The sequence below is a fragment of the Anolis sagrei genome, chromosome 6, assembly GCF_037176765.1.
Source record: "Anolis sagrei isolate rAnoSag1 chromosome 6, rAnoSag1.mat, whole genome shotgun sequence".
Classification (NCBI taxonomy): Eukaryota; Metazoa; Chordata; class Lepidosauria; order Squamata; family Dactyloidae; genus Anolis; species Anolis sagrei.
Window position 1 is genome coordinate 47257295 of NC_090026.1, and position 13422 is coordinate 47270716.

Below are 13422 nucleotides of genomic sequence, written 5' to 3' on the forward strand. Positions count from 1 at the left end.
GACAACAGATCCCAAATGTAGACTCTGCAAGGAAGCAGGTGAAACAATAGATCACATCCCCAGCTGCTGCAAGAAGATCACGCAAACAGACTACAAACAGAGGCACAACACCATTGCTCAGATGATTCATTGGAACTTGTGCCAGAAATACCATCTGCCTGCGACAAAGAACTGGTGGGATCACAAGCTGGAGAAAGTTACAGAAAATGAACTTATCAAACTATTCTGGGACTTCCAGATTCAGACAGACAAGAGTTTTGGAGCACAATACTCCTGACCTCACGATTGTGTTAAAAAACAAAGTATGGATTGTCGATGTTGCAATCCCAGGTGACAGCTGGATTAAAGAGAAACAACTGGAAAAGCTGTTACGATATGAGGATTTAAAGATCGAACTGCAAAGACTGTGGCACAACCCAGTCAAGGTGGTCCCAGTGGTGATTGGCACACTGGGTACAATGCCTAAAGACCTCGGCCAGGGGCAGCTTAACCCATTACGCAAAGTAAGCATTTGCAGTATAGTTGATTTTGCCCAGGGGCGCTCTTGAGGCGCTCTTGGGGGGGAAATAGACCTTGACATATGCGAGTTGTAGTTACTGGGATGTATAGTTTACCTACAATCAAAGAGCATTCTAAACTCCACCAATGATGGAATTGAACCAAATATGGCACACAGAACTCCCACGACGAACAGAAAATATATATCAGTGATTGGTTGGGGGGGGGGGGGGAATACTGTTTGCTTACCGTTGAAAATTACCTAGGGCCGCCTCTGAGGGCAGCCCCACATGTAACACATTGTAGAAGTGTATTTTAGTATTCCTGGGTACATGAGTAGGTTTTTCGGGCTATATGGCCATGTTCCAGAAGCATTTTCTCCCGACGTTTCGCCTGCATCTATGGCAAGCATCCTCAGAGGTTATGAGGTCCGTTGGAGCTAGGAAAATTGGGTTTATATATCTGTGGAATGTCCAGGGTGGGAGAAAGAACTCTTGTCTGTTGGAACTAGGTGTGAATGTTTCAGTTGGCTACCTTGATAAGCATTTGATGGCCTGGCAGGGTTTTTTTTTTGGTTTTTTTTGCGTGGTTTGTTAGTGCCTGGGGGAATCTTTTGTTGAGAGGTGATTAGCTGTCCCTGATTGTTTCCTCTCTAGAGCTTCCCTGTGTTTGAGTGTTGTTTTACTGTTATAATTTTAGAGGTTTTTTTAATACTGTTAGCCAGATTTTGTTCATTTTCATGTTTTTTTTCCTTTCTGTTGAAATTGTCCACATGCTTATGGATTCCAATGGCTTCTCTGTGTAGTCTGACATTGCTTTGACTATGCAGATCTTTGTTGATTTCTCTACTCTTCACTATTTTATCAATATTGGACATTGCTCTAGGTGATTGGTTGGGGGGTGGGCGCCAAAATACTGTTTGCTTACCGTTGAAAATTACCTAGGGCCTCTGACCTTGGCCTACACTTAAACACAATTGGCGCTGACAAGATTACCATCTGCCAGCTGCAGAAGGCCACCTTATTGGGATCTGTGCACATTATTCGCCGATACATCACACAGTCCTAGACACTTGGGAAGTGTCCGATGTGTGATCCAATACAACAGCCAGCAGAGTGTCTGCTGTGGTCTCATTTTGTTCTGTTTCTAATAATAATAATAATAATAATAATAATAATAATAATAATAATAATTTTCATATGACAGTCAGTGCTCTTTAGTTTTTACACAGTTTGGGTCCCAAGATGTTATTGAACAACAATTCCCATCATTTGATAATTATCCTCAATGCCGACTGGGGATAATAGGAATTACAGCCTAGCTCTGAGGTTTGAGAAAAGTTAAAGGATGTTTTAAAGCCAACATCATATCCACCAGCCTTGTTCAAACCCCACTCTCCTGCCTACACAAGACAAACTGCAACCTTCCAGATGTGACTGTATCACAACTCCCATCAGTTCTAGTCATGGAGTCCAATTATGAGGAAGACACAAGTTGCAGTCCATAAAATGACACGGAGGGCCAGATTCAGCCCAGGGGCCTTGAGTGGTACACATATTGCACAGAGGTATCCCAAAATGGAAAGAGCGAGGAAAGGCCAACCAATGTGTTGTTGAAAGCTTTGATGGCCAGAATTACTAGGTTGTGGTGATTTTTCCGGGCTGTACGGCCATGTTCCAGAAGCATTCCCTCCTATGTTTTGCCCACATCTATGGCAGGCATCTTCTGAGGTTGTGAGGCCTGTTGGAAACTCGGCAAGTGGGTTTACATATCTGTGGAATGTCCAGGGTGGGAGAAATAACTCTTGCCTGTTTGAGGCAAGTGTGAATGTTGCAATTGGCCAGCTTGATTAGCATTGAATAACCTTGCAGCTTCAAAATCTGTCTGCTTCCTGCTCAGGGGAATCCTTTGTTGGGTGTTGTTAGCTGGCCCTGATTGTTTCCTATCTGGATTTCCCTGTTTTCTGAGTGTTGTTCTTTATTTACTGTCCTGATTTTGTAGGACAGTAAATAAGGACAGTAAATAAAGAACAACACTCAGAAAACAGGGGAATTCCAGACAGGAAACAATCAGGGCCAGCTAACAAAGGATTCCCCCCAGGCAGGAAGCAGACAAGTTTTGAAGCTGCAAGGCTATTCAATGCTAATCAAGCTGGCCAGTTACGACATTCACACTTGCCTCCAACACACAAGAGTTCTGTCTCCCACCCTGGACATAATTCCAGGGGTGTATAAACCCCACTTGCTTAGTTTCCAACAGACCACACAACCTCTGAAGATGCCTGCCACAGATGTGGGAAAATGTCAGGAGAGAATGCTTCTGGAACATGGCCATACAGTCCGGAAACTTACACCAACCCAAATGCCATCCAATTTATCAAGATTCCCTGAGTATTACATCCTCCTCATTCTGTTGACAGCACTCTCTCTGCAGGAGACGATAAACTAAAATGACAAAAGACACCCAACTCCCAGAACCTGAATTCTCCTAACTCCCTTGTGCTCTTTTCTTTTGGCTTTAGAGCAGCATTTCTAACCTTGCCATTGGCAGCTGTAGTTGCTGCGATTTATAGTTCACCTACACAATCAAAGAGCATTCTGAACTCCACCAACGATGGAATTGAACCAAACTTTGCACACAGTTCTCCCATGACCAACGGAAAATACTGGAAGGGTTTGGTGGGCAGTGTCATTTGGTTTTGGAGTTGTAGTTCACCTATATCCAGAGATCACGATGGACTCAAACTATGATGGATCTGGACCAAACTCTACACGAAGACTCAATATGCTCATATGTGAACACTGGCGGAGTTTGGGGAAAATAGAATCTTGACATTTGGGAGATTAGTTGCTGGGATTTATAGTTCACCTACAATCACAGAGCATTCTGAACCCCACCAATGATAGAATTGGGCCAAACCTCCCACTCAGAACCCCCATGTAGGCCACAGCAACACTTGGCAGGGGATGGCTAGTAGTAGTAGTAGTAGTAGTAGTAGTAATAATAATAATAATAATAATACATAGGGAAGGTTCAGAAGGTTGAGAAACACTGCTTGAGAGGCTTGTCTTTGGTTGAAGACAGCAAGGAGGTGGGTGTGCCTCCTGAACTTTTTCCCTCAGGTGTGGCTTCCTGGCCATAGAAACAAACGGGGGAGACTTTCCCAGCCAACTCTTCTCCCCCCCTTTTCTTCCTCCCAGCTCTTTTTGTTCCCTTTCAGCCTCTCTCTTTTGGTATCCAGGAGAAGGAGGAGGAGGAGGAAGAGTGAGTGAGTGAGGAGGGGAAAACAAATCGATGATAGCATCTTCCTAAGATGTGCTGCTGAGGAGGAGGAGGAGGGTGGAGGGGGAGCGCTCTCTCTCTCTTTCTCTCTTGCTCTCCTTTTCTCTTTTTTCCACTCTCACTTCTTTTCCGTGCGGTGTTCTCTCTCTCTCTCTCACTCCACGGGGAATACGTTCCCATGTCAAAGCCTGGAGCCGCCTTCAAAAGGCCGCCAAAGAGCAGGTGAAGAAGAAGAAGCAGAAAGGGAGGCAAGTTGGTGGTATTAAGGTGTTGGGCTCCAGTCTCGCTGGCCCTTTTTCCTCGCCGACTCGCCCGGGACCACTAGCCACCATTTCCTCCCCGGGGAGGCCGCGGGTCCAGCCCCTCCAGCGGCTGAGCCTCGGGCGGAAAACTTTGATCGCGGCGGCCATCGGGGTGGTGATGATCTTGGTGCTGGTCATCCTCATCCCCGTGCTGGTCAACTCCGTGGGCATCGACGGGCACTACGAGATGCTGGGCACCTGCCGCATGGTCTGCGACCCCTACCTGGCCAAGGCCAGCGCCACCACCAGCGCCAGCATCCGCGCCGAGGGGGGCCCCGCCGACGGAGGACTGCCCCCGCCCTCCACGCTGGTCCAAGGGCCCCAAGGCAAGCCCGGGAGGGCGGGCAAGCCGGGACCCCCCGGCCCTCCGGGAGAGCCGGGCCCGCCGGGGATGGTGGGCCCCCCCGGGGACAAGGGCGAGCCCGGCAAACCCGGCCCCCCCGGACTGCCCGGGCCCGGCCTGGTGGGCACGGGCGCCATCAGCACCGCCACCTACACCGTGGTGCCCCGCGTGGCCTTCTACGCCGGCCTCAAGAACCCCCACGAGGGCTACGAGATCCTCAAGTTCGACGACGTGGTCACCAACCTGGGCAACAACTACGACGCCGCCTCCGGGAAGTTCACCTGCAACATCCCCGGCACCTACTTCTTCACCTACCACGTCCTCATGCGCGGAGGGGACGGGACCAGCATGTGGGCAGACCTCTGCAAGAACGGGCAGGTAAGGCCCGCAGGGGAGGAGGGGGGCGGAGAGGGGGGAAGGGACCCCCCACTCACCCACCCACCCCTCCTTCCTACACTTCTTCTCCTTCCTTCCTTCCTTCCTTCCTTCCTTCCTTCCTTCCTTCCTTCCTTCCTTTCTTCCTTCCTTCTCCCCTTCATTCCTTCCCTCTGTCCTTCCTTCTTTCCTTCCTTCTCCCCTTCATTCCTTTTTCCCTCTGTCTTTCCTTCTTTTCTTCCATCTCCCCTTCATTCCTTCTCTCCTTCTTTCCTTCCTTCCTCCCTTCTCTCCTTTCTTTCCCCCTTCCTTCCTTCCCTCTGTCCTTTCCTTCCTTCTCCTCTTCCTTCCTTCTTTCCTTCCTTCTCCTCTTCCTTCCTTCTTTCCTTCCTTCTCCCCTTCATTCCTTCTCTCCTTCCTCCCTTCTCTCCTTTCTTTCCCCCTTTCTTCCTTCCCTCTGTCCTTCCTTCTTTCCTTCCTTCTCCTCTTCATTCCTTCTCTCCTTCCTCCTTCTCTTGTTTCTTTCCCCCTTCCTTCCTTCCCTCTGTCCCTTCTTTCCTTCCTTCCTTCTCTCCTTCCTTCTTTCCTTCCTTTCTCCCTTTTCTCCTGTCTTTCCCCCTTCCTTCCTTCCCCCTGTCCTTCTTTCTTTCCTTCCTTCTCCTTTTCATTCCTTCTCTCCTTCCTTCCTTCTCTCCTTCCTCCCTTCCTCCCTCTCTCCTTTCTTTCCCCCTTTCTTCCTTCCCTCTGTCCCCTCTTTCCTTCCTTCTCTTCATTCCTTCTCTACTTCCTTCCTCCCTTCTCACCTTTCTTCCCCCTTTCTTCCTTCCCTCTGTCTCTTCTTTCCTTCCTTCTCTTCATTCCTTCTCTACTACCTTCCTCCCTTCTCTCCTTTCTTTCCCCCTTTCTTCCTTCCCTCTGTCCTTCCTTCCTTTCTTCTCCCCTTCATTCCTTCTCTCCTCCCTCCCTTCTCTCCTTTCTTTCCCCCTTTCTTCCCTCTGTCATTCCTTCTCTCAATTCTTTCTGTTCTTTCTTCTCTCCTTCCTTTCTCTTTTCCTTCCTTCTCTCCATCCTTTCTTCATCCTTTCTTCTCTCCTCCTGTCTCTTCTTCCTTCCTTCTTTCCTTCCTTCTCCCCTTCATTCCTTCTCTCCTTTCTTCCTTCTTCTCCTTCAGTCCTCCCCTTCATTCCTCTCTTTATTCCATTCTACCTTCCCTCTGTCCTACTTTCTCTCCTTCATTTCTTTTTCTTTCCATCCTTCCTCCATTCTCTCCTTTCTTTTTCCCTTTCTTCCTTCCCTCTATCCCTCTTTCTGTTTTCTTCTCCCCTTCATTCCTTCCCTCCTTCCCTTCTCGTTTCCTTCCTTCCTTCCTTCCCCTTGTCTTTTATTTTTATTTTTTCTTTCTTTCCTTTTCCCCTTCATTCCTTCTCTCCTTTCTTCCTTGACTCTTCCTTCTCTCCATTTCTTCTGTTCTTTCTTCTCTCCTTCCTTTCTCTTTTCCTTCCTTCTTTCCTTCTTTTCCTCTGTCCTTCTCTCTCCGTCTTTCTTTCCTGCCTTGCTTCTTTCCTTCCCTCACTCCTTCTTTTCCTTCCTTCCCTCCTCTCTGTTCCTCCTGTTCTTCCTTCCTTTCCTCCTTCCTTTCTCTTTTCCTTCCTTCCTTCGCTTTTTTCCTTTCTTCTCTCTTTCCTTCTCCCCTTCCTTCCTTCTTTCCTTTCTTCTTTCGCCCCTCCCTCCCTCCCTTCCTTCCCCGTCTTTTTTCCTTTCTTCTCTCTTTCCTTTTCCCCTTAATTCCTTCTTTACTTTCTTTCTTCCTTCCTTCTCTCCTTCTTTCTCTCCATTCCTTCTGTTCTTTCTTCTCTCCCTCCTTTCTCTTTTCCTTCCTTCCCTGTCCTTCCTTTGTTCCTTTTTGTCTCATCCCATCTCTTCTTCCTGCCTTCCTTCATTCCTTCCCTCACTCCTTCCTTCTCTCCTTCCATCCTTCCCTCCTTCACTCCTCTGTTCTTGCTGTTCTTCCTTCCTTCCCTCCTTCCTTTCTCTTTTCCTTCCTCCCTCTCTCTGTCCTTCATTTTTTCCCCTTTCTTCTCTCCTTCCTTCTCTTCTTCCTTTTCCCCTCTGTCTTTTCCTCCATTATTTCCTTCTCTCACTCCTTACTTCCTTCTCCACTTCCCTCCTAATTTTCTTCTTTTCTCCTTCATTCCTTCTCTCCTTCTTTCCTTCTCTCTATTTCTTCTGTTCCTCGTTCCTGTTTTCCTTTCTCTTTTCCTTCTTTCCTTTCTTTCTCCCTTTCCTCTGTCCTTCCTTCTCTTCTTCATTCCTTATTTCCTTCTCTCTTTTTCTCCTTTCCTCCTTCCATCCTTCCAATTGTCCTTCTTTCTCTCTTTTCCACACACTCACGCTTATTTTTGGATGTATTAGTTTTAAAATCCAAGCTATAACCACTGCTTGTTCGACTCCCTTTCTCAGTGACCCTCTTTCCTTTATCTCTTTCTTTCCTTTCTTTCTTCTCAACATTCTTTCTGAATGCATATTATAAGTGCACCTTGTTAGATCCTGCCTGACTTTTTCATGCCTGTCTGCCCACTTACTTTTCCACACCTTTCCCATTTTTGAGATGTGGTCAAATTCAAAATGCATGTAGTAACTACTTCTTGTTCCATTCCCTTCTCCTTTTGTTTTGAATTGTAATCTAATTCCAAATACATGACATAACTACCTGTTGTTAGAGTCAAACACTCACTTTCAAGCTCACTTTTGCCATTAGACCATGTGAAAAATGGTTCTCTGAGTTTGTACAAAGTTTATCTACCTTACTTTAAATAAACAACTTTCTAGTTACTGGGAATTTCATCTGCTGCACGTTGCCCCCCCCCCCCCACCTTCTCTCTCTCTCTCTCTCTCTCTTTCTGTCTCTGTCTCCTTCCTTCCTTCTTTACTGCGAATTTCTTCTGCTGCACACTGCCTCTCTCTCTCTCTCTCTTTCTCTTCCTCTCCCTTCCTTCCTTCTTTCCTTCTTTCTTTACTGGAATTTTGTTTCTGCAGCACACTGCCTCTCTCTCTCTCTCTTTCTGTCTCTGTCTCCTTCCTTCCTTCCTTCCTTCCTTCCTTCCTTCCTTCCTTCCTTCCTTCCTTCCTTCCTTCCTTCCTTCCTGGGAATTTCTTCTGCTGCACACTGCCTCTCTCTCTCTCTCTCTCTCTCTCTTTCTCTTGCTCTCCCTTCCTTCCTTCTTTCCTTCTTTCTTTATTGGAAATTTTTTTCTGCTGCACACTGCCTCTCTCTCTCTCTCTCTCTTTCTGTCTCTGTCTCCTTCCTTCCTTCTTTACTGGGAATTTCTTCTGCTGTGCACTGCCCCCCCCCTCTCTCTTTCTGTCTCTGTCTCCTTCCTTCCTTCCTTCCTTCCTTCCTTCCTTCCTTCCTTCTTTACTGGGAATTTCTTCTGCTGCACACTGCCTCTCTCCCTCCCTGCTCTCTCTCTCTCTCTTTCTGTCTCTGTCTCCTTCCTTCCTTTCTGGGAGTTTCTTCTGCTGCATGCTGCCTCCCTCCCTCCCTCCCTTCCTCCCTCCCTTCCTTCTTTTCTATGCATTTCCCCTTATTTTTTGAAGTGTGATAAATGCATGTCATAACTACCCATTGTTAGACTCTCTATACACACACACACACACACACATTCAAAATCACATCTCAGAGTATCCTTACATCATTGGGAAAAATGGTTTTCTGAGTTCATACAAAGCTTCCTCCTGCCTTGACTTATTTGAAAACTCTTTGCTTATTGGGATTCTCCTCCCCTTTGCACTGCCATTAACTTATCTTGTAACTTAGGTGAGAGCTTGGGACTGATGGGAAAAGGATGCACGCTGTTCCTAACTTCCTCTGTAACTTTGTTGTGTGCTTGTGGATGCTGGGGGAAAAAATGTGCGGTGTCTTGTCCAAATCCATTCAGGTTGCAAACTCCATCAAACTATTTCTGAGGAAATAGGTGTGGGGGAGTGCTGTTGGGTAGTTTTTTTTGGAGAAAACTAAGGAATGCACTTCACTATTTGACTGCTCCTTGGGAAGTCATTTACTTAATTCGCTGTTTCAGTGACTGCAAGATGGATGCATAGATTTATAGAACTCCTGGATAAGTGCAAACTCACAGCGAAGATTGGAGAAAGGGACTCTCTAAACATTATAAAATCTTCCAATAGGGAGTGTGAAATGCCATTGACACACATCACTCACCCCTTCATCCTCAGGTAATCTTTCCCAGCCCATCTCTTGGCAATAAGTCACCTGAGAGCTGAGAAGGGCAGTATACAAATATAATAAATACATAAATACATAAATAAATATGATTTGGGTTGTTGTAGTTTTTTTTTTTTTGGGCTACATGGCCATGTTCTAGTGGCATTCTCTCCTGACGTTTTGCCTGCATCTATGGCAGGATGCTTGCCATAGATGCAGGCGAAATGTCAGGAGAGAATGCCACTAGAACATGGCCATATAGCCCAAAAAAACCTACAACAACCCAGTGATTCCAGCCATGAAAGCCTTCGACAATACATTAAATATGATTTGCGAGACGAAATCTGGGACCTGTCCACTTTTTATTTTAGAGCTCAGTTGGAGGGTTATTTTCCTTTCCCCCACTTTAGTTTTCTAAAAAAAGGAATTGGGGCCCTAAATGACAGGCAGTTCCACTGCCGAGGGGCCACCACTGAGAAGGCCCTATCTCTCGTCCCTGCAAGCCGAACCTGTGAAGTTGGCAGGACCAAGAGCAGGGCCTCCCCAGAAGATCTTAAATTCCTAGATGGTTCATAAGGAGAGATACGTTCAGACAGATAGGCAGGGCATTCTCTCCTGACATTTCAACCACATTTATGGCAGGCATCCTCAGAGGTTGTTAGGTCTCTTTGAAACTAGGCAAGTGGGGTTTATATATCTATGGAATGTCCAGGTGGGAGAAAGAACTCTTGTCTGCTTGAGGCAATGTTGTAATTTGCCAACTGGATTAACACTGAATGGCCTCGCAGCTTCAAAGCCTGGCTGCTTCCTGCCTTTGTTGGGAACTGTTAGCTGGTGCAGGCAGGGAGCAACCAGGCTTTGAAGCTGCAAGGCCATTCAATGCAAATCAAGGTGACCAATTAGCCAGTCTGAGTCCTTCTGTGGAGGTAGAGAAGATCGGGATATAAAAGTTTTAAATAATAATAATAATAATAAATTGCAACATTTACACCTGCCTCAAACAGACAAGAGTTCTTTTTTCCCCACCATGGACATTGCAGAGATATATAAACCCCACTTACTTAGTTTCCAACAGACCTCATGGCCTCTGAGGATGCCTTTCACAGATGTGGGTGAAATGTCAGGAGAGAATGCTTCTGGAACATGGCCATACAACTTGGCAAAAACTCACAGCAACCCAGTGATTCCGGCCATGAAAGCCTTCGACAACACTTTAAAGTCGTATTAAAAAGTCTTTCCTGCATCCACAGAAACTGCCTGTCATTTAGGCTGCGGATTCTTCTTTAGCAAACTAAAGTGGGGGAAAGGAAAATAACCCTCCAAGTCCCTTGCTAGGTCTGTGGTCTTCCTCAAACTTCTGGGGTAGTTGGATCTTATGTGCAGCTATTTAGAAGAAAACCAAGTTGAGATCAGTGAAACTTGAGTCCCCAGCAAATCCGTGTCAAGTTGCAGCTTTCAACCATTTCACTGAAATCCATTTAAGTCACCTTTATTTTTATTATTTACTAGCCATCCCCTGCCTTGCATTGCTGGGGCCCAGGCTGGTGACCTGGAAAATATAGTAATGGTTTCTAATATATGTAATTCCTTTATGTTAGTGGGTAAATAGTGTTCCTTGTTGTTTCTATGTCAGTGTTGATGTGGAGATTGTCTGGTTTGCCTACTCTGGAACATGCAACATATAATTGTCCAATCTATGCTACTATATCTGCGTGTCTGTGAATCATATCTATCTATCTATATGGCTGGATGGCTCTTTGTCAGGAGGGCTTTGATTACGTATTCTTCCCCTGGTGAAGGGAGTTGGGCTGTATGGCCTTAAGTATTTTCTGTTGGTCATGGGGCTTTTGTGTGGGAAGTTTGGCCCAATTCTGTCATTGGTGGGGGTCAGAATGCTCTTTGATTGTAGGTGAACTATAAATCCCAGTAACTCCTAATTGTAAAGGTGTATTTTCCCCAAACTCCATCTGTGTTCATATTTAGGCATATGGAATTTTTATGTCAGGTTTGGTCCAGATCCATCATTGTTTGAGTCCACAGTGCTCTCTGGATGTGGGTGAACTATAATTCCCGAACTCATGGTCAATGCCCACCAAACCTTTCCAGTTTTTTCTGTTGGTCATGGGAGCCCTGAGTGCTAAGTTCGACCTAATTCCATCATTGGTGGAGTTCAGAATGCTCTTTGATTGTAGATAAACTATAAAACCCAGCAACGACAATTCCCAAATGACAAAATTAATTTTTTTGAGTGGAGGACATAAATTGGACTGTTAGGTGTCTTGTGTCCAAATTTGGTGTCAATTCCCCCAGTGGTTTTTGAGTTCTGATGGTAGCACGAACTAACATTACATTTTTATTTATATAGACTAGCCGTCCCCTGCCACGCATTGCTGGGGCCCAGACTGGTGACCTGGAAAATAAAGTAATGGTTTCTAATATATGTAATTCCTTTATGCTTGTGGGTAAACAGTGTTCCTTGTTGTTTCTATGTCAGTGTTGATGTGGAGATTGTCTGGTTTACCTACTATGGAACTTGCAACATATATTTGTCCTTCTTTAGGGGTCCCTTTCAAATCTATGATACTATATTTGTGTGTGTGTGAATCATATATATCTATATCTATGGCTTGATGGCTCTTTGTCACGAGAACTTTGATTACGTTTTCTTGCCCTGGTGAAGGGAGTTGGACTGGATAGCCTTAAGTATTTTCTGTTGGTCATGGGGGTTCTGTGTTGGAAGTTTCTAATATATGTATCTATCTATATCTATGGCTGGATGACTCTTTGTCAGGAGGGCTTTTATTGCATTTTCTTGCCCTGGTGAAGGGAGTTGGACTGGGTGGCCTTAAGTATGGTGGCCCTGTGTGTGAAGTTTGCCCCAATTCTGTTGTTGGTGGGGTTCAGCATGCTCTTTGATTATAGGTGAACTATAAATCCCAGAAACTACAACTCCCAAATGTCAGGGTCTATTTCCCCAAAATCCACCAGTATTCACATTTGGGCAAATTGAGGATTCATGCCACCAGATCCATCATTGTTTGAGTCCAAAGTGCTCTCTGGATGAAGGTGAACTACAACTCCCAAATTCAAGGTCAATGCCCACCAAACCCTTCTAGTATTTTCTGTTGGTCATGGAAGTTCTGTGTCCCAAGATTGGTTCAATTCCAACATTGGTGGAGTTCAGAATGCTCTTTGAATGTAGGTTAACTATAAATCCCAGCAACTACAACTCCCAAATGACAAAATCGATTTTTTGAGTGAAGGACATACATTGGGTTGTTAGGTGTCTTGTGTCCAAATTTGGTGTCAATTCGTCCAATGGTTTTTGAGTTCTGTTAATCCCACAAACGAACATTACATTTTTATTTATATAGATTTATTTACAGTATTTATATTCTGCCCTTCTCAGGGCGGATTACAATGTACATATACATGGCAAACATTCAATGTCATATATAGACAAGCACAAAGGCAATTTAACATTCTATCAGTTTCTTTCTTTCTTGTCTCTGGAAACCCACTAACGTGTCATGTTTAATATTTGATGTATGTGTCACTTTAATTTTAAAAGACGAGAATGGACATCGTTTTCAGGACTTCATCCATCAAGTATATGAAACCGTTGATACTCTGTGTGACCAGTAGGGTTCTATATTAGAAATCTTTCCAATATTAATAATAATAATAACTATTAATAAATAATATAATATAATATAATATAATATAATTTATTATTAATATTAATATTGGAAGTCTTTCCAATATTATTATTATTCAGTTCTTGTGGGTTTTTTCGGGCTATATGGCCATGTTCTATAGGCATTTCTCCTGACGTTTCGCCTGCATCTATGGCAAGCATCCTCAGACCTCACCTCTGAGGATGCTTGCCATAGATGCAGGCAAAACGTCAGGAGAAATGCCTCTAGAACATGGCCATATAGCCCGAAAAAACCCACAAGAACTGAGTGATTCCAGCCATGAAAGCCTTCGACAATACATTATTATTATTATTATTATTATTATTAATAATAACTGTTATTAATTAATTAATAATTAATATAATTTATTATCAATATAAATTTTGTGCTGGTCAGTGACCGTAATAAAGTTTTGTATTGTATTATTATTATTATTATTATTATTATTATTATTATTAAGTCTTTCCTCCACTTTCTGGACTATTTGAAAGTGGGACTGCATTGTGTAGGAACGTTCTTTTGAAAAAGTCAGTTCAGCTATTGAAAATGAAGACGCAGAGGGTGGGAAATATCCCACCAAAGGAGGCAACAGCCCACTCCACAACCTCCCCATCCACCACCCTTATAATCTGCTTCTTCTTAATCAAACTGTCCCTTTGAGATAGCACCAGTTAATCCTGCCAGAGGGAGACCAGCAAAGGA

The 13422-nt window shown here is 44.6% G+C and overlaps 1 protein-coding gene across 1 annotated transcript in view; it reads left to right on the plus strand.

Moving 5' to 3' along the window:
• Nucleotides 1-4106: 4106 nt before the first annotated feature.
• Nucleotides 4107-13422, plus strand: part of C1QL1 (complement C1q like 1) — a 90555-nt gene continuing 81239 nt past the window's right edge. The window contains exon 1 of the mRNA XM_060781199.2: nt 4107-4803. Within this exon, the coding sequence (XP_060637182.1) occupies nt 4201-4803 (603 nt within the window). The 5' untranslated portion in view covers nt 4107-4200. The remainder of the gene's footprint in view (nt 4804-13422) is intronic.